General features: G+C 39.2%; 1 protein-coding gene across 1 annotated transcript in view; it reads left to right on the top strand.

Annotated features, from left to right (window-relative positions):
* cacna1g (calcium channel, voltage-dependent, T type, alpha 1G subunit) overlaps positions 1-22235 on the top strand; it is a 198710-nt gene that overhangs the window by 135232 nt on the left and 41243 nt on the right. The window contains exons 15-22 of the mRNA XM_057359457.1: positions 715-780; positions 3892-3985; positions 4642-4823; positions 5152-5631; positions 5785-5885; positions 6869-6992; positions 12851-12919; positions 15979-16163. Of these exons, the coding sequence (XP_057215440.1) occupies positions 715-780; positions 3892-3985; positions 4642-4823; positions 5152-5631; positions 5785-5885; positions 6869-6992; positions 12851-12919; positions 15979-16163 (1301 nt within the window). The remainder of the gene's footprint in view (positions 1-714; positions 781-3891; positions 3986-4641; positions 4824-5151; positions 5632-5784; positions 5886-6868; positions 6993-12850; positions 12920-15978; positions 16164-22235) is intronic.

Genomic DNA, 22235 nt, shown 5'->3' with positions numbered 1-22235 from the left:
CAAAAGAAGATATTTTGAAGAATAAATGAAGAGTAAATGATGACCGAATTTTCATTCGTGCAGCTCAAAGAAAAGCAAGTTTTTACTATCAGGTCATGATTTGCCCCATTTTAAGACAGCTGTGGTTTTACCGTCGTTATAATTTAGGAAATGGTTTTATTTGGCTGAGTTTTAGTTTAGACAAGACACAGTTTTACCCTGGTTTATTACATGATGGCATGATATTAAATCACAAACAAAACATTTTATTGAACTTGCTGAAGGTTTCAATCATTATCTGCGTTTCTTCTTTCATCACTTGATGCAGTTCGCTCACTTGACAGGTTCACGATGTGAAAAATTCAATATCTATTACCTCAAAGGAGATGGGTAGAAAAACAAGAGTCTGTCCATTGCAGTGAATAAATGTTCTGAAAGAGTTTTAACTAGAGTACTAAACACGCTCGCAACCTTAACTCCACCCTAAATGCAAAACTGTTGTGTGATTTGATGTGTGATCCATAACCGTATCCCTAAACCTAAAGATCATAGAACACTTTTTGCATTTTTAGATTTGTAAAAAATATTGTTCTGTACAATTTATTAGCTTTTTTGATGGTATATTCTTCACCAGACGTATTTGACTTCTTTTCTTCTATAACCTGTTTGTACTCTTTTCCTTCCACCTTACCTTTTTACTCCGTGTGGTAAAATCCTAACACGTGTCCGCTTTAGGAAATAACCAAGAGGGAGGATTTGCATGGCCAGCTGAGCTGTATTCAGCTGCCAATAGACTCGGGGGTATGTAGCACTCCGCATGATCTCACCCAATGAGACTAACCAGGAGGATCCCGGCGTTTGTGGACACTGTCACTTGTGATTGTTTTATGTAGAAGCAGACTTGACTCACAGTCTTTCTTCAGGTTCACTTGCTCGATGCCTGGCGGCAATCCTTGTAGTGCCTCATGCTTTATTTGATCAATGTGTTTGGCCATTTGTAAAAGCCTCTGTGATATTAGACAAAGCCAGACGAAATCATATAAGGCAACTGGGACGTCAGTTTGAACGGATTTCAAAATCTATCTGTAATATTTTGAGCAGAGGTCTCTCAACACCTCTTTGCTTTAATTATGTTTATCTCGGAGAATTGCACTCCGCGGGGTCTTTTTTAATTTAACTATATTTAAAGTTCTGTTGAAATAATCGTCCGCTGAGATCAGAAGCTCGGCAATAGTAAAAAGCCGTACAGTGAGCCAGAGCTGAGTGGAAGCACTTGACCCTGTTGAGTAGACTCGGTCTGTTTGTGTTTCTAGACATCACATCCTGTATTTGTTTTCATTCATGCAGCTGTGCTAGGTGACATTTGCAGTGTAAGACTACAGAAAGACAAGCACCAATGGCTATTGTTGCTTTCACACATACAGCCCTTTTGTACGGCCCTTTTTATTTAATGCTTTTCCAGTTTTACCATAATAAGCACATCTCGCGTCAAAACATGCTTGAAATCAAATTAAGACCTGTGACTAAGAAACAGACGCACAGCGACCTAATCTCTCAATTCACATTACAGCCCCAGTGGAGTTTACCTTTAACATGCCTAATGAAATTCTGGTATACTTAAAGGGACAGTTCCTCAAAAACCAAACATCTGTCAGCATTTAATCTAATATGCACTGTTTTTCTTTCCAAACCAGTATTACTTTACTACTGTTTAACAGTATTACTGTAGTTCTTAGAAAAAACATTGATATCGATGACATTTTGTCATGTGACGCAAGAAAACCAATGGGCTTTGAAACGATGTTGCAGTTTTTCTATTTTGCTCTTTTTGCATTGTAGAGAATAAATGAAAGTAGATGAATTCAATATTTATTATTTATTATTTATATAGCGCTTTTTACAATGTTTCATTGTTTTATAGGAAAAAATAAAAACACAGAAAGAGGTAGAATACAATGCAGTACAAGGTATTACAGAAAGAGTAAGACCATTCTAATAAATCAATGTTAATGCAGTTTACAGAACCCAAAGGTGATCTTAAATCAGCAGTCTCCCGGTGATCAAGTCAACACGACACAGTGGCAAGGAACCAAAACTCTAATAATGAAAAAATGGAGAACAAAAACAGTGTCAGCCAGGAGGGCCATCTCCTCTGACACATTACAGATCCACTCAGTAACTTTTGATTCAAAGTTATTGAGTAAATGTTGAAGTCCATGGCAGATTTTTTTACATTTTCATTTGTTTAGGATTGAGTTTCACATAGCACACAATATCTGATTCCTAATTTCTTATCAAAAAGCGGCCAAAAAGTCTGTTTTTCACAGTTCTGCTACATCTCTTTGCTCAGAAAGGCCATGTTGGAATGAAGATAGCCAAACCCAAGCCAGGCAGGACATCCCCTATGCTCAGTTCTGAGCGTGCTGTGAGTAACAGTGGGTGCTGATGCTACGCTAACGGCTAACTGCACCGGGTGCTCTGATCCAGAAGATGCTTAGTTGTGCCTTTCTGCTAAGTTCAACCTATCACAGCTGTGTTTTATTTTATTGTGCTCTAGTAGTGGGAAATAGACAAGTAGTCCGGCGTCATTACTCTTTTAATATTTCATTACTTTTTGTTGCTTTAGTAACTTCGATATTGTGTTATTCCCTATTGACGACTCCTACTCACTGTTTTGTTGTAGTTATGCTGTGAATTAATTGCCGTTCGGCTGTGTTTGTGTGTTGTGTTGCAATGATCCCACTGGCTTCTATTGCTTTCTATGCCCTTTTACACATCTACAACTAATGCATTTTTATTTCAGAGAGGGAAATGCACAAATCTATGATTCAGGACATGATGCTAATAAATGAAGTCAATGGGATACATTGTCTGTAGGTTCAGAGGTTTGTCAGAATAGTCTCTACTATACAGTATATGTTCTCTCTCTTTTTCTATTTCAATCAACAGTGCCATGCTGAAATATAAATTGGTTTGAAAAAAAGCCTAAGCTGTTTTTGGTGATGTAGGTGGTTTCCCAGACCGGCCAATCTAGTGTTTCGGTGGTTTTGCTGGTTGGGCTTTTAGTTGGTCGTGCCGAAGGTGCCCAAGTGCCCAAAACCCACTTTTCATAAATAAGCAAACAGACAAGACTGACCAGGCTGCGAGACCCGCTAAGACCTGTTTTTTATTTTTCATTTTATCATTCAATTACCACCAAATGAGAAAAATGTATCTTAAGGCTAATGAACAATACTTTTTATGCTCTTTCACAGATTTAATTTCATTTGCAGTCACCATCCAAACCTCCCAACTGGTCAAATTGAAAGAGAGAGAGAGAGAGAGAGACCTTCTTCAATCAATGGTCTCTGTTTTGACAAACCACACAGGGTTGAATTTCTGTGATAGACCACACTGAAACACTCCTGGCAGGAAGCTGCATTAAAGACGACCCAAGACTGGGGACGTGAAGGATAAAGGGCCAAACAATGAGATGAGCCCTCTGATATAAATAGCACTGTTTATTTCTCCTGCCTGATCATTGGATGTGCCTGCTCTACTGGTGCTGCACCTCCAGTGAGCCGAGAGAAAAACCCACACATATTCACCCCGCATGTGGATATGTCTTACACTAATATAGCAGATGGTCTGACCATGAGATCATCTTCTTAAAAATACATTTAACCGTTATAAAGCTCTGCATATGCAAACAATTAATTCAGTAATGGTGGTTTCAGAGTGGTGATAGTGTCAAGTGCATGCAGTCAAATGCAATGTGTTGTGGATTATGCTGTCCAGGATGTCTCTCCCTCAGATACCAGTCGCCCTAGGGCCTTTATTGAGGGCTGCTAGGGTGGGAGACCCCACATTCACCCACCTGTCAACACCACGACTTGGCAACTGACAACTTTTCTTCTTCCACTTTTGATAAAGGGTGATGCCTCAAAATCTGACTCGGAAGTCGATATCTCTGCACGTAGTTTGGAGGATGTTTCTGGAGATAAGAAGGATCTGACTGCCTGTTCTGGTGAGACCAGAACAGCACAGTTTGTTCATTCACATGGAAGCACATGGATATACAGTACATAACCTTCGAAGAAACAGTTCACCCAAAAATGTCTTTATTTACTCGCCCTCAAGTTGTTCCAAATTAGTATAAATTTCTTTCTTCTGATGAACACAGAGAAAGATATTTGGACGAATGCTTGTAACCAAACAGTTCTTGGCCGCCATTGACTACCATGGTAGGAAAATTTGCTTTATAATTTTCTTTTTTCTGTTGAACACAAAAGAAGATATTTTGAAGAATGTAGGAAAGCAAACAGTTCTGAGGCACTTTTGAGTACCATTGTCATTTACTATAGTAGTCAGTGGTGGTTTTTCCAAATATCATTCTCTGTGTTCGTCAGAACAAAGAAATGTATAAAGATTTGGAAATACTCGAAAATAATGACAGAATTTTTATTTTCGGGTGAACTGTCCCTTAAAGTACCAGCTAAGCTTTTAACCTTTAGACAGTGTGGTTACACTTTGTATAATGCACCATGGTCCTGGATTAAAGGCTCCTTAAAAAATGAATGCTTGAAATGCTACCTAATGCATTTTTTAACTATCTGTCATGTTTTGCGGTTTCAGTTTTGATGTTGAACATCTTATCCTGTCCCTTCCCCTGTGCTCCTTCAGTTGTGCCCATCAACGGGCATGTCGACTTCAAAACCAGCCTCACCCCTCCTCTCATCACCCACACTGCTGCCACGCCCATGCCTATCCCCAAGATATCTGGAGGAGGAGACCCAGTGCTAGGATACGAGTCCCGCAGAGGTAGCAATGTCTCCATGGATCCCAGTGGCCAAGATAAGTCTCCGGTCAGTAACAACTGCACTCCATCATTATAGTTATCCAAAGAGTTTCACTCTACACTTTTTGTTTTCGTGTCTGTTTTGGACAAAGCATAGAAATACACAGTGGCTAAAATAGTTTTTGGCTAATCTGACAATGCACTTGGAAATGATGCATATTGTACACTAGCTGTCCATTCGCTTGTAATTATATTTTACAATATGTGCAGAAATATTGCATTATGTGTAGTTTCAGTCGGTTCTAAATTTCATTTCTATCTTGTAGATGCATGAGAACGTCTGCACTTTACAAAGTAACATTAAGACCCGACATGCTCTCCCCTTCTCCCTGCAGTCAAGTGCACGGAGCTCCCCTAATGCCCCCTGGAGTTCAGCCAGTAGTTGGAACAGCAGGCGCTCCAGCTGGAACAGCCTCGGCCGAGCCCCCAGCCTCAAGAGACAAAAACGACAGTCTGGTGAGCGCCGCTCCTTGCTTTCCGGCAATGGCCAGTCCAGCTCGGATGAGGGCGACACGGGTGAGAGCGGAGGTGGAGGGGGAATGTCTGAGGGCGACGATGCCTCCCTCGCCAGGACGGACTCCATGAGCCAGAGGCCCCGGCACAGGCGCATGGAGTCCCTGGAGACCCGTAGTTCTTTTGATCTTCCTCCAGAGACCCTGCAGGTGCCATATGTACATCGCTGTGCCAGCATACACAGTGCCCGGCCGCCCAACTTCCTCAGCAATGGCAAAAGTTCCCCGTCGGCAGCGACTGCGCAGCTCTCTCTGGATGAACAACACAGTGAGGATGATAATGTGGATGAGGAAGGAAACCTGGTTAGAAAGCTGTCTGATTTATTACATCTTTACTTTGGTTTCTTACTGTGGATTTATCACACGAGTCTAAAATTTCTTCTTTTCAATTCACTGCTATAAGATTAATGTAGTTGTATGAATGAAAAAAGAAGTTACTGGTCATATCTCTTGCAGAGTCGTGGGGCCCGTCTGTACCGTTGGTTGGAGCATAAACAGCCAGAATGGTGCCGACAAAGGGCAACGTGGTCACTTTACCTGTTCCCACCGCAGTCACGGTAAGTCTTTCCTCAGGACCACTGGCTATGTATGATCCTTTAGGGAGTCAATGTACGTCTCAAAAAGATCCCAAAATCCTGATTTAACCCTGCATTTAACATATTACTAATGCCTCCAAGTCATAAAAAATATCTTAAGGGGTGAAAAGGCTTCTGTACTTTAAGCATCTCCCCTAGGCATGCGATGGCCTCTTCTTGGTGTTTCCCCTCCTCTCTTCTCTTTCCAATGCGTTCTGTTTCTGAAATGCATGTCTGCTCACATTAAGCTCCATGGAGGCTCTTATTAGAGGACTAGGAAAACAAAACTCAGCATCGCGTGTTACACTCTGTCAGCGGATTACTAATTAAACATCAAACAACCTCGGATCATCCTCCTCCTACTTTTATGCACGAGCTTTGGATGATGCAAACTCTTGCCAGTCTGCACTGCCATGACTTGCCGAATGGCAGACATTGGTTTTGCCGGAGAAACTTTTGGGCCTGTTTGTCTGTCCATCTGTTCATGTTACAAGCTGAGACCTGCGGTCACATCTAGTCCCTTTCAAAGCTGGGATGTTGTCGGTGATCTACTGATTGGAGAAATGCAGACATTGCCTGTCACGCCTCAGATCATCACCTCAGATTTGAAGCGTAGTCCATCTGTTTGACCGTATAAATGCATCCGAGAGATCTTCTTGCTGTGATCATCCCGGCATATCCACACGTCAAGCACGAGAGATCGGGGTTGAGGAAGGGAGGTTGGCATGACAACGGTGCAGAATATTCCCACACGGTGCCGTTCTGAGCATGAATTCTTTAACATCAGGCCAAGACATTAAAGAGTACTGAGCACTATTTATTCATTAAAGCAGTCACGTGGGTGAGACTTTCTTTTAGCATGATTCTGTAGCGAATTGCTTAAAGTGTGAAAACTTCTTTACAGTCTTTTTTAAGGATCAGAATCGTGTACTCCATTGCATCACTCTGATGATTATATCTTGCAGGTTTCGTGTGACATGCAATAAGATCATTACTCACAAGTTGTTTGACCATGTGGTTCTGGTCATCATCTTTCTCAACTGTATCACTATCGCCATGGAGAGGCCCAGAATCGACCCCTCCAGTGCTGTGAGTAATGCAACCACACACGCACGCACGCACGCATGCACACACAAACACACACACACACATTTGTGGGCATAATAGGGTCAAGTCATTGATACACGGATCTCAGTGGGTGCTGTTGCTTATTTAAAAAAAAAAGTCAAATCGAATGAACATTGTAAATCTCATGATGAGGTACCACACTCCCCCATTTCTCTCAATCTCAAGGGTATTTAGCTTTGTTTTCTGTATGGGGCAAGCATACATAAGCGCACCGATTGCTCATTCATTTATTTACAAGGTTACGCAAAGTTTGAAAAGGCAGATATTTAGGTAAACACTCCCAGTGATTTACATAGGCTAGGCTGAATTAAAACACCATTGAGACTGAATAATACAGACATTATCATATAAATTTACATCAATTCGCATCAAGGGGTCGTGGTTTTGCACGGTTCGCTTGGCAGTTAGCCTGTGTGGGTAGATGGCCTAACCACACTGTTATGCAGACAGAAAGCATTTCTTCTTGTGTTGACATTTCGTTTTTTGCAAGTAACCTATAGGCACTAAATCACGAATATATATTATTTAATAGTAGATGTGTCCTCAGTGACCTTTTTTTGGAAAGTGTGTAATGGGTTTGTTTTCCTGCCTTTGATATTACAGCATTGACAGAATTACAGCTAGCGAAGGGTTTGGAACCGCGGGCATTCTTGTGCCATCAGCCAATCAGCATTCTCAGAATATCATTTTCCCGTGGCTCTAGAGGGATTAGTCGCATTGCATCTATGGCTCAGTCCCCATGAAGCAATGCTTGCGGCATGCAGGTTGCATACACCACATAATGCACCCAGGGCGTTATGCCAAGCAACTGCCATTGAGATAAATGCTAACAGATAGCTTTTTTCAGGCATAATAGATTTCCTTAATGTACCTGCATGTTTTGCTAAATTAATTCTAATGTTGGATGGTTGTGACTCTAGCTTTATCGCTGTTTTATACTGGTTGTGGTGGATCTGGGAATAAAAAGTGGATTATTAGATGATTTGGGAGTAGGGTGGTTTTGCAGACATTAAAAATGAAAAGATTCAATTTGGTATTCATGCTTTCTTACAGACCCAAAGGACGCAAGCAACTTTGCATAAATGTTTTGCAACATCTCCTTATCAGCTTTGTGTGTTTACCACTTGCAGCAGTTATTTGTTCCCTCTGGAAGACAGAAAAGTAGGAGAAAGCTAAGGAAGAAATCCATGGCTTTCTGTTTTATTGTGAACATCTCAAAATTTTGATATGTAGAAAAAAAATACAATTAAAACGTTGATAGACATTACCCCACTGGTACCTATTGTTTAATGGTATAATGTGTGATGTACATAATTAGCTAATTCTAATTTCTTTATTCGTCTTGTAAAACACTTCATTATGTAAGGTCTTTATACACCTCTGAAGACATAGTTCTGTATTTTATATTGCATTTCTGTCAATAGATACTTCAAAAAATTACAAATTGGACCTTTAAATATACAAATATGTTTTTTATAAATAAATCAAAAACAACTAAAAACAAACATTTGGTCTGTCAAACTATACTCTCTGTATTTTTAAATGTCCATGAATTACTTGCACTGTATATAACCCACTTATTGTTGGTTTGCCTTCAATAATGTTTTGTAACTATTATATGCCACAGAAAAAGTTTGATTTTTGCATCAAGGCCCATTGCATGTGGAGAGTATATAAAGACGCATTCATTTGCATGATTTGCTTAGATTCGGTGACTGTGTGTCTGCCTTTGTAATAGTTGAGGCAGAGAGCAACCCCGCATGGCGGAGATCCGCAGCGCACCTCGACTGATCTCCAGTCAGAGATGTGGAGGACTAAACACAGTTTAAAGGAGGTTCAGCCCACACCAATAACTTTGACATTGCTCATAGAAAAATGACGGCTGAAAGGTCAGGCATTATCGGCTCAAGTATTTGAGTTATTCATATATTTCTGTTTATTTGCACAAGCTCTGGATTCAGAATGAATACTGGCAGAATGGGATGACACACACTATCTCATTGTGCATTTGTGATTTTTTTATTTTCTAGCTGTGTAGTGAATGATTCTTATGGTAATGGAAACAGAAGACTTGAAAGCCCGCTCATGTGTAATTATTTTTCGAGACATTGTGTAGCACAGGAACGTTTTTTTGTTCTGTTATTTTCCAGCGGTTTAATCCATGTAATCCGTTTTTTACCATGTGTGCCTCTGAGCCACTATGATATTTGTTTACTTCCCCCTAAAGACGTCATGTCAGCCTTTCACAGAAGAACTTGTTCCCTCCTTCTCTACAAGTTATTTTCAAGATAAATTCAAAGTATTGTGTAAAATAAGACTTGTTTTATTGAGACCTATTGGCAATTTTTTTGTTATTTACATTGTAACACTTAAATTGTTTGTTTTTAAAGCTTATAATTTATTCTGTGACAACAGGTCTTAGTATCTTGGAAAACATTTGCTTGACAAGCTTTTTTGAATGTTTTACATGGACATTTATGCATTTGGCAGACGCTTTTATCCAAAGCGACTTACATTGCATTGTACTATACATTTTTTGTTTGTAACTATGTGCAATCCACTGGGATCGAACCCATGACCTTGCCGTTGCTAGCGCCAACCACTGAGCCACAGGAAAGTTTTAAGGATGTTTGTATTTTTGTGCTCTAAAACAACATCTTTGTTTCTTTACTTTGTTCAGTGTGTTCTACAGCGCTTTTGCAGTCTTCACACATGCATCATGAATTTGCATACAGTAGATATATATGCACAGATGATTTTGCTCTATGGCATCTGTCATTTTTTTAAATTGGTAAACTTTCAAGACGTTTGCTGTTAATGAGCTGTAAAATGTAAAAGGCTGAGAATGCGTGCATTTCAATAGGAATCCTTCGGTTTTCTACTTTTTTCTCACAGTTTGATGTGACATTTTTCAGCAGTTGCAAAATCCTTGGACCAGGTGAAGTCTTTCTGGTCCCACTTTCACTGCGGGATTAAATTATGTAACGCCGGCTGTAATAGAACACGTTGATGTTGAGGTTATGCAAACCAGGCCTCATCTCAATGACAGACTCCATCTAAAGTAACAAGTTCCTCACTGAGCTCAGATGTGTGTCATTATTATTTCATATGGGGACATTTTTCCATTTGATAATGAACAAATGCCATCAGATTCCCCACCTGAGCCCCCCGTTGAAGACTCGGCCTGAGCATGTCTTTTTAGTACTCAACGTAATGGGAAATGGATGAAGAAAAGACCAAGGGGAGTTTTATCTCTCTCTCTCTCAGAAATGTCTCTTTCTGCTCTTTCTGTCAAGCCTCACAGTATGTTACATGTGTATTCTTCAAACACGTAGTAACCTTTAAACAATGCGTGAGGAGGACATGGGTTGACTGACCCGTCTCCTTTGGTCTTCCTCATTCATGAATTGTGATTTAACCACACTGAATGCTATTCACTCAACAATGAATGAAAACAAGTCTCGGAGCAGAAAGGAATGGCAAAGACGTCAGTCTGTTTTCAAAAGCAATACAAACCACAGTGATGATGTCAGCATGAGGCTTTCTCAGAGAGAATGAAGGACTTGCTGCATGACCCTCTGCAACAGCATCGTTGGCAGGTCATGGGAAAGATGGCCCTTGCTGCTCAGATTCAGTAGTAGAAGGATAAATAATCCAGAGAGACCATGTTCCTCACATTCCGTTGTGGAGATCAACACTGCTTGTTTTCTTTCCACACTATACTTGGAATCTGCTTCTCATCCGTTTGCACTCAGAATCCACCACAAAATCTATCGCCAAGTTTATGGCCGTCTAAACACAAGCCTTATGTGTGAGGTTGGCAGAATCTTTGCTACTGGTGTATCTCACAAAACCATTGTGGGGTCTTTGTAACCCCTGGTTAAATGATGATACTGATAACCAGTTATAATCTCATAATAATTAAAAATCACAATCCATATGATACTGTAATCTATGAATGCGTGCCTTTCATAAAAAGTAAATGTAGAATAGTTATAATTCAGTGTTGATATATATATATATTTTTATTATTGTAAACTGCATGATATTTAATTCTTTACATTTGGCCAGTATTTTACTATGATTTTAAACTGACCGATACTAACACCCACCATGCATTTATAAACATACAGGATATCTCTGGTGATGCGTTTCAAAATGCGAGCAATGCACGTGCAGTCTGACTGCCACCAGTCTTGTTACGTCAAGTGTTCTCAGATTTGTATTCACAACTTTGTTGTTTAATTCATTCGTTCCATCTGTTTCTTTTGTTCTCTGTCAGTAGAGAATTACCATAATTGCTCTTGGAAATTTACACACATTTAAAATTGATATTTTCAAAGATGCTCAGTAGAAATGTGCACTAAATCATGGGCTCTGAACCATACAGTTCATTTTATTCATTCGTACTACAGAATCATTGTATTCTCTAACCGTATATGTTTAAGCACATACAGTAGATTCTCGTACACTGAAAACCCCTAATGATGGTGAAACTGACAGTCAGATTATTGCTTTGCACTGCATTGCTACACAAGCGCCGTATGTGAACCGACTGTGCCGCTGAGGCCGTGGCTCTGATGGATTATGCCGGGCTTGATGTCTGGCTCTGGTAAGGGTGAGTCAGGTTCCTTACACCAGCAGTCTGTAGGATTTAGCTGTTTCAGCATGAGAGCATTAGGATGGAGTGGGTTGATGCTCTGGAAATGTAGCACTGTTGACAGTGGCCCTGTCTGTTATGGAAGAGGAACAAACAGTCCTGGCTCGGGTCAGAGAAGAGAGGTGGTATTGACTGTGCCTGCTGCGTGGAACTGCCGTGTGGCAGACGCACAGAGACTGAAGAGTGTTTGCAGTGTCATTTTGGGATGGCGCTGTTTCGTAATTGTCTTCTTTGTTTTGTTTTCATGCAAATGAGAACAACACAGAAAAACCTGCATTTACCCTTTTTTCTCGGACCTGTCGTGGATACATTATCTTAAACACTGTGTTTTGTTCAAATCAAATTCATCATGTTCTTTTTTTAAGATAAGAGTGCAAAATGCACTTTATTAAAGGAACAGTTCACCCAAAAATGAATGTCACCCTAACCTTCAAAAATGTCCACCATACTACCATAGTTCGATCTACCATAGTAGGGAAAAGTTCTTTATAATATTATTTGTTCTGTTGAACACAAAAGAATATATTTAGAAGAATTTAGGAAAGCAAACCGCACCGGCGCACTTTTGACTACTATTGTAATTTTTCCTACTATGGTAGTCAATGGTGGCCAGAACTGTTTGGTAACAAGCATTCTTCCAAATATCTTTATCTTTGCTTATCAGAACAAATACATTTATACAACTCGAGGGCGAGTAAATGATGACAGAATTTTTATTTTTGGGTGAACTGTCCCTTAAACACAGATTTATAAATTGGTTCTTCTGTAATTCGAGATCTTTCATAATTGTGAAAAAATGGCAGCATTTCTTTGTATAAATAATGATTCATCAAATATGATTTACTCTACACTTTAGTTACACTCACTGTCAGTTACTGTCAAGAAGCTCTATTACTCATTTATTTATTGCCCGCTGTGATATCTAGTAGTATCCACCGAGAGCACTGAAGTGTATCGCTTGTTTGGTGTGTGTGTGTGAGATGGTGGATCTGTGAGATGTTAATGCCCGTGGAGTACTCAAAGCGTGGGCAGTCCAATAGATACCTTCACAGGAGGCGACTCTAATGTGTTATGCCAAACACGCACACACACACACATTCTCTCTGATCCTACACTGACTCACCCATCATTTCCCCTGCTTGTCTGATTCTCTCTGCAGGAACGCATCTTCCTGACGTTGTCCAACTACATCTTCACCGCCATCTTCGTGACCGAAATGACAGTAAAGGTAGGTGACGGGCCTGGCAGTTTGTCTCAGCATGGCCTCTTCTCTGACAGAGAGTAAACTAACCCCGCCTGGGCCAAAATACCAGCCAAAAGCTGAGTAACTTCAATTCCTGGTGTTTTTTATATAGTGTCCATCTCTCTTGCATCAGCATGGCTAATGTAGTCTGGTGAAACCATACCGCCGCACAAGTGCCATTTTATCTTGAAGGGACCCAGTTATGAAAATTATGTCATATTTTGTCACCCTTGTTTTTGATCTGTGAAAACAGCTCTTATTCATATAATGCCAGTTTCATAGTGGCTATTTCTGTGAAGTTTCAGTCCAAATTGAAAGACATGATCATTTGATCACAATTGAGAGCAACTTCAGACTAAATTAATAATGGCAAATTCTTTTTTGTGCGCTGTCTCTTTAAGACAGCGGCTTCCTTTGACAGTTACAGAGTCTAAGCAAAGACTACAGCAGAAACTGAATTAAACATTTGAACAAATGCACCCCCATAAAGTACTAAAGACAAAACAGAATCTAGAGTCCATTGACATGAAAGGTCTGTTATGAAAGCACTCTCCATTTTGCACTCCTCTGCACGCCGAGGGGATCGTCTGCCAGATATTTAAATGACCATCGTTGAAATGGAAGAACATGCCGAGACCTCTCTAGAGAAGACGGAAAAGTTCATAGGTGCCAGTCACAGAGGTCTAGGTTTTCTATTTTAGGGCCCTGCTTTATGCCAGGTCACGCCCACCCAAGAGATTTGAAATGAAAATCATGACAGAGAATAATCATACTCACTGGAGGTTAATTAACGGTGACTGACAAAAAAAGTTTCTGGGCCGGATGAAGATGACAGGGCTGTTGAAACTCCTGGCTTTTGTTGCCAGACGTGCCTTTGTTCACGTTGACGTTTGATCACATTTCAGTTTGATATATTCACCAGCAGCATCATTAGAAGCTTCACGCTCATGCAAAGCGCTTTCACTGAAATGATTCTTATTCTGGGTTGTTTACCTCAGCTTTTTTTGCTTCGAGTCCCTTTTATGTGCCAGATGTGTGTCACTCTAACCTGATATTTTCTCAGAAATGCCACAGTTGTGACAAAAGCTCAAGGGAATAAGAAAGTTAAAATATATTCAAAGTTTCTTTGAAAATTCATATTTCTAGCATGTCAGCGTCTCACGTTTCTTGTGATGTGCGTGTTTGTATTTTTTTGGAACTGCCTGTGCAACCAGACTCATGGTTAGGTTTCACGATTTTTTTTATTTAGATTATTTTAAGGTATTAATATATTTTGATAAATGAGTATTTTTTATCAACAAAACAAAACTTTTTTTGTAATCAAAGTTTGTAAGACTTAATTATTGTGAAGGATATTGAAAATATGCCCTTTATAGACCACTTTGCAAAATGTAAACACTGGTCCAGAATAGGGGTTGAACGACCTCAGATTTTTTGAAGTCGACTTTTATGTGATAAAAGTTGCTTCGATGTCGACTAGTTGATGACGTCATTAATAAATAAAATAAGAGCTAGGGAATGTTTTGCAATAAGATTTGATGGGTGTGGGCAGTAAGACTCGTGTGTGCGGGCTGCGGGAGAATGGCGGGACTACCCTCTAAATAGGCCTATGTAGTATGCAAATGCAAATAAACTGTTCATCTATTGCACAAGAGCAACAACAACTAAACTAAAATAAAACAATTTTAAAGGGGTCATTTTACGCGGCTAAAACGAATATTATTGTTTGCTTTAGATGTATTACAATGTGTATACACGATTTAAGGTTAAAAAACGCTGTATTTTCCACATACCGTGCATGTTTGTATCTTCTCTTTGCCCCGCCTCCCTAAAACGCGAGGATATTTTACAAAGCTCATCGCTCTGAAAAGCGAGGTGTGCTATGATTGGCCAGTTCACTACTGCGTAGTGATTGATGGAATACTGCAATTGTGTGACGGAAATGTAGCGCCTCTTACCATATTCGGAACATCAGGTCTCCACGGCATGGCTGCTCCGGCGGCGGTACAATGAGATTTACAAGACCGCCCACATTACTTGCGTGTAGATTTGGGCGGTTTTAGTCAAATCACTCCACGAGCTAACGTCAAGTTGTGGGGGTGTGGTTACACGAGGCGTTTCAGGCAGGTCTGGGTGAGCATTCGCTTCTAGGTAAAATACATCTTTTGTTCCGACACTTAAATTTTTGCAATTTCACATGTCTAATACATGCATGGGCAACTTATAACACACAAAAGACAAAGACAAACACGTACTTCCGGTGAATGACTCCTTTAAAGCGCGAGGTCGGTGGTAGCGGTGCTATGCAGTGAAAGAGCAGCAAGTTGTGTAACATTAGGCTTTAATGTTACCTGCGAGCTTTTGCGGCGTCAGATCAAATCGTGAATGTTGCGGACGAAAACAGCACACATTGTGAATGATGCATGCGGAAACAGGACAGAATAACATGCTTATATTACTGCCGGGAGTGTGACAGAATCCCGCTGAACCGGGTGGGAATGACATCCGTCCCACGCACAGCTCTCTTGGAACAGTCAGCCGTCTTCCTAAAGGTATAGTGTCAAAATCACATGACCCGCGACTAGTCGACATCAAGCTTTAAAGGTCGCGTCAGAGCATTTATGTCGATTAGTTTGTCCAACCCTTAATCCAGAAGCACTTTCGGTTTCATTTTTTAAGTTAAATTCCTTCAATCGTACATATATAATTAAATCGTAAAGATATTCGATTAATATTTCGATTTGGTTGTAAATGTTCTGTTGGTTGCACTCTGTTCAAAAGTTTGTGTGGTGTAAAAAAAACTTTTGGACCAATATTGTTTATGTATTCTAATGTGGTCTACATTTAGTTTTTAATATATTACTGTGCAATAAAGCTCACAAAAAAATTCAAAAGGCTTTCTGTACCTGCCATTGGTCAAACCAACAGATTGTCCCGCCCCATACTCACATCATTTCTTAAGCCAATAATGCTGTCTGTTGAATACAATTATATACACTTCAACTTTATGAATTGATCATTGTATGTTTATTGGTGTTTTAAAGGTGGTTGCCTTGGGCTGGTGCTTTGGCAAGAAGACGTACCTGAAAAGCAGCTGGAACGTTTTGGATGGTATGCTGGTGATGATCTCGGTCATTGACATCCTGGTTTCACTGATCTCCAACAGCGGCACTAAGATCCTGGGCATGCTGCGGGTGCTACGGTTACTGAGAACCCTACGACCACTCAGGTACTGAACACAAGATCACTTAAAACATTTGTACTGTTTATTATTATGTTAAAATAGTGAAGTTACAATTGCATCTAAGTTTACTGTAGACCAGGCGATTCATCATTTTGGCATACTGGCACACTGGCATTCTTGCACTTGCTGCATACTGCACATAAAACATTGCTGAACAACCCATTTTGGTTTTGGTTTGAGTAAACTGGGTAAAAGTGTTAGATTTGCATTTTTTTATTCACCATATTTTGTTACAGGAATTGTAATTAATGTAACGCCTGAAGTTCTAGCCCTACTTAGACAGTTTGCTAACAGTTAGCATATAATTGGTATAGTATGTAGCTTTGTTTGTGTTTTTTGTGTGTGCGCTTGTATTTGTGGGCCTTGCACATTTATCTCTGAAAAGGTGATTTTTGGAGGCCTTCCCTGGTTTTAAATATTTATGATATATTCAAGCAGAAAATAAAAGTCAAATATTCATCTTTCCTGCCCAATTTGCTCACAAAATGCTTACACTGATCGTTCTCCTCTGGCGCACTCTCTTCGCTTTTCAAGTCCAACTTAACTCTGGGTCAACTTCAGCAAGTTCCTTGTGCTACCAAGAGACCTTTTCTAAAAATAGTTTCTGGAAGTTATGTTATGTGTGGCGTCGGCACAGTGATGTGGAGTAGACATGGGGAGTCTAGAAACTAAAAAGGAAAAGACTATTTGAAATTAGTTTTGCATTTAATGTATGAAATTAAGTGCTGCAAAGATTTTTTTTAAATAATAAACAACAAGAAAAGAGGCACTGTATGGTTATGTTCGTTATTAGTAATGCATTAGCTAACACACACTAACGATGAGCAATATATATTTTTACAGTTTTTATTGATCTGTGTTAAGGTTAGTACAAGTGCATTTCATGTTTATTTATGTTAGTTCATTGTGCATTAACTAAGACACAATTTCGATTTGAAATATCTTTTAGTACATGTTAAGATTTACTTAATTAACTTGAATTAAATGAATAAATAATGTAGAAGTACTGTTCATAGCTAATGTAATAAAGTAATAAACAGAACCTCACTATAGTGTTACCCAAAAATATGTATTTTTTGTTTCTATGTTATTTCATATTTCCCATTTAATTTTTTATTTTTTTATGATTTTAAATTTATACTTGTTCACAGATCTATTTATTTATTTTTTATATAAGTAAAAAGGGCATTTTATACACTCTTTGTTCAAGCAGATCAGAAACTGCTTATTTTTTCTGGTTCATGAGGGGCCAGTTGCATAAACTTAGCTGCTAAGTTAAGACTGCGTCTTAACAACTAGTCTCACTGACTAGCAATTATTTAGGACCAAACAGTCTTACTTTTCAGATTTAATTTAGACCAATCTACCTTTATGTAACTGACTTTTAGTTTTTTTAACTGAAAAAAATGAGATATGGCTAACTTACAAGACTAGTTTAAGTAGTTTATGCAGCACTCTGGGTATCGGTCACTCTGAGTAACAGACAAGTCAACTGATAATTCAGGTTAATTATATTTATTAGTGTCTCTCACTGTGCATTTCATGGGTATTCAAATAAAACTCGGTTTCAGACTTCATTTACCAATAATGATCCTAACCGTCTGTTTTAGTAGGCAACATTATATTGTTAAAAAAAGTGTGCATTTTAGGAATTTTTATTGATAATTGCAAATGGGAAAATTTAAAAGGGAAATCTAAAATAGGCTCTTGAGACAAGTGATTTGTCTAGCATGGAATTAATGTCTAAACAAATTTAACAAAACTTTTTTGCAAAGCAGATGCTCTTTCACGAGAATCTTAACAATCCCTCTGACTGTCTGTGTATTATGTGAACATGTGAGTGTGTGATGGGACAAACAGATGTCCTGTGCAGATGTCTTTTATGCGTTATTGGACCTGTGTAATTAGATAAACAGAAATCTGTGATTTTTCACTGCTCTGTTGTCATCACTTTCAGCAAGCGGTTTGTTTTCTTTTTATGATATACTGTTGCACATGCAGAGTAAGAAAAAATGTCATGTCATAATTTGATGAATTAATGAAATTATTTTATCTGACCTGTAGTGTAGATTATTCCCATCTCTATCTAATTTTATTAGACATCAATTTCTGGTGCTTTTGTATATTCATTTGTATTTTCATTTATGCTGATACAGCAGCATGTCGGTGCCAAATAAGAATATACTGTACTGTAAGCAAGATGTGTTGATAGAACGACTCCAGCAAAAAAAATCATCCCTCCCCAATTTGCTGAAACGCTTAATGTATAATTCATGACACTACCCCTGTGCTTATAGTACATAGAGATCAAAGTTATTCTGGACTCATACATAATGAATAATACTGTACATGCAGAAAATACAGATTTTTTTCATTTGGTCATTAAAGTTAAGAATTTTACCTAATATTTACAAAAGATGTGCAGTATCAACCCCTACATGTTGTGTATGACAAGGTCCCATACCTAACGACATTTTTTTGACAAAATGTGGAGCGGCCAAATAGTAAAACAACGCCCTGCAAATTAAACATGATGCAGTCTTGTATTTGCACATGTCTGCACCGCACCGCAAACCGGCTTTAAAAGTTTTTGCTTGAGTCTTGATCCTGTCCTCAGTCGACTGACTTTATATTAATGCACCTCAGTGTGGAGTCCAAGTTAAAATCAAAGAGAAGACAAAGACAGCTGTAAAAGAGTCTCCACGGCGTGAGCTCGACTGCTCCGGCTAAAACCAATGCGTGCGGGAAGGGATGGGTAATCCAGACCACATGTGTGACTGGGCTGTTGGTACAGTCAGTTTAAAGCTGGTGTGTCTGATTTGTTTTTGTGTGTTAACATACTCTTTTTGTGTCTTAGCTTAATAGTTTTCTTTCATTTTTGGAGATTTGGTGTCCTAGTACCAACATTCTTTCATTGCATATCCTGATTCACAAATGCATCCCAGTACAGAAGTAAAATGGTCTACCATTGAAATTCATATTGATTTTAAGGTAGCCTGAGATGTGCCTGTTCATGCATGTGAGCATCTATATTTCTACGAATGGGCTGTTACTGTCTGTATACATTAAACATACACACTTTATTTAGTATTAAGGGCATTGTTACAGGGGGCATGTGTGTGTTTTTGTGTGTTTGAACTGTCGACAGGATGATTTATCCGTTGTGTTAGGGTGGATGCGCGCAGACTCATTCATCAACTCTTTGACCCCCAGGTTAAACCGCTCCACTGTATATTGCACCGCACGTCACCCATGCAGATCTAAATTAATCTCAACAAGTCTTGAAAACGTGTGAGTCATCCATTCTCCATTGTTTGTACAGTATGTGTCCCAGAGGAACGTACCGGCTTTTAAACACTGATATCTATGTCCCCTGCATCTATCTCCGGATATCACAGCTCTGTCTCGTGCAAGCTCTGGCTTGACCTCTTTGCACCGTATGATGCAAATAAGAGGTATAATCAATTACAGTACAGCCAAGCTTCTTTCCTAACGCTTGTCCACTCCAAGGCGTTTGTTAAGCTAATTTAGCCACGCTCGGCTCGAAAGGAGTTTCTGCACCGTCTGTTTGCTGTAATTACAGGGATGAAGGACTACGACAAAAGCCGATAAGCACAGATCGGCTACTTTGGATTTCATCAAGGCCTGATTAGTCACATTGGGAGCATCTCTGCAGATGTCTTTTAGCTCTTATTGTATCTGGATAATTGCTTGTGTAATTGTTTTTGTGGCTGAAGTTGTCTTTTCACCGCGAGTGTGTCTGGATGTGAGAGAGAGATGGAGATATTGTAGTGGAGCTCCACAGTATGTTTGAGCATTTGTCACAGTAAATTATGCTTTGTAGTTGCTTGTTTTATGTAGCAGATGTGCTAAAAGGAGTAGTTAATAAAAATTTTAATTCGGTCAATTTTTCATGCCGTTCTAAATCTGTATTACTTGCTTACCTGCATGAAACAGAATGGGCTCTTAAGCTTCAATGTCAAAGATCTAAACAGGTGCTGTATATATACGCCACCATGCAGTATTCCATATTTTTTGAACCATAGGATTTATTATATGAATTATTCATTGATAATATTTTGCATGTGGGTACACCTCTGAAAACCTAGAATATACTGCAGGGCACGAGTCATGAGGAACACTTTAATGGTGCTTTTTGGAGTTAGGAAGCCACTGTCACCATTGAGCAGAAGGATCTTGCTTAACATCTGGTTCTACAAAAGAAAGAAATGTATTTACTCATCCTGAAGTTGTTACAAACATATAAACATGAATTTGTTCTGTTGAACATGAAGATAGAAGATATTTAAAAATGTGGGAAACTTTCTTACATAGTTCTCTCTTTGTGTTCAACGTACTTCGGGGTGAGTAAATGATGACAGAATTTTTATTTTTGGGTGAACTATTCCAGTCTTCTGCAAAACACATAAAGCTATTCTGAAGAATGTTGGTGACTGAGCAATGGCGGTACGTGTTCACTTCTATTGTAAGGACACAAAACCAATGCAAGTAAATGGGTACCACTGTTGTTCGGTTACCAACATTCTTTAAAATATCTTCTTTTGTGTTCTGCAGAAGAAAGAAAGCCATACAGGTTTGAAATGACAATAGGGTGAGTAAATGATGACAGAACTTTCAGTAAAAAGCAAGATAACTAGCAATGAGTGCATTGTCTTTTGTGGATGATTTGCCCCATTCCTTTTTTCTAAACGTTTGGTTTAATAATGTTTTAATCTCCCGCTTACTTGATTTGTTGTTGCTAGTGTTTTGTCCTTTGACAGATATCCTCGGAGCGTGAGTCCCCCAAACCGACACATCCCAGCTACAGCTACCTTTTGTTACAGCAGGGATGAAAATGTGTCTCTGTGTACTGGGAATAAGAGACTCCTTCAGTGCTCTACTTATTGTTCTCTACATTTATATATTTATTTTAACCTTTCAGAAAACAGGCGGTGAGTGAAAGGGACATCCTCTCAGAAGGCTTGCAAAGCATTGTTTCTACATGTTCCCTAAAAACAAAGAAAAATTGCCTCAGCCTCTCACATTACAAAACACCTCACATGTCTCGGACAGATAACAAATTCTTTACGATCTCATTTGACTCCTGTAGTTTTGGATAGTCACGGTACCATCCGTGTAATCACGTTAGATGTCTTACCATCTAATGCCAAAAGTTACTGTCGTAATTTTTTCTTCGTGATGTCCCTTTGGTCTTTATCACACACAGGCTTGCACACTTTAATGAAAAATTACATAAGCATTCAACCTTACAAGGTTTCAACTTCTCGGACACCTCAGGCACTAGCACCCTCTGTTGGTAAAGGGTTGAAATATCATATGGCATATTATTTATCATTTCACAGCACTCACTGGACCGTCCCTGCCAGGTTCAGTCACAAATGAGCGTAGTAGGTCTAGACACATTGATCCCTCTCATCATTTGACATTTCCATAATTGATTTTATGGTATTACCTGAAATCCCCAAAGTGAGCTTTGATAAATATGCAGAGCGGCGGAGAGATGTGTGAAGATATTCAGACAAACAAAAGACACAGCATGCTGTTATCTGCACCCCCCCGGCAGCTTCCTTTCTCTCTCCTACCAGTCACTTTGACTAAATCCGATTTCTCTCTTAAATGAGGGCTTTTCTTCATCCCACATACTGATACAATCACAGCGTAGTCCTTAAGAAGATCAAAGCCAGGGATCAAATCGGTCTGTTGCTGCCTTATAGTGTAGTGGTGAGGAGGAAACACAAATCACTGTCGCCAGATGAGTGCTGATATGACTTATATTCTTCAGTTTAAAGAGAAATATCAGTGATTATTTCACAATTTGGCTACTTAAACTTAAAGTATGTACTGTTATTGTATGTTGGCACATTATGGTTAACAGTAACATACATCAAAATATATCTAGGCTTTTTCATGCTTTATTATGTTACTCTGTAGTTTCTTTTCATAAGAAGTATAAGCTCCTCTCTCTCTCGCAATGAATTATGGGTAATATCAGACGCTAGACCCTGCGTTCTATTGAAGGACTCATTTCTATGCCCT

Source organism: Triplophysa rosa, linkage group LG18 (assembly GCF_024868665.1).
Source record: "Triplophysa rosa linkage group LG18, Trosa_1v2, whole genome shotgun sequence".
In the NCBI taxonomy this organism is placed as follows: domain Eukaryota; kingdom Metazoa; phylum Chordata; class Actinopteri; order Cypriniformes; family Nemacheilidae; genus Triplophysa; species Triplophysa rosa.
Note: the sequence above shows the minus strand (reverse complement) of the source record. Positions and strands in the feature narration are given on the sequence as shown.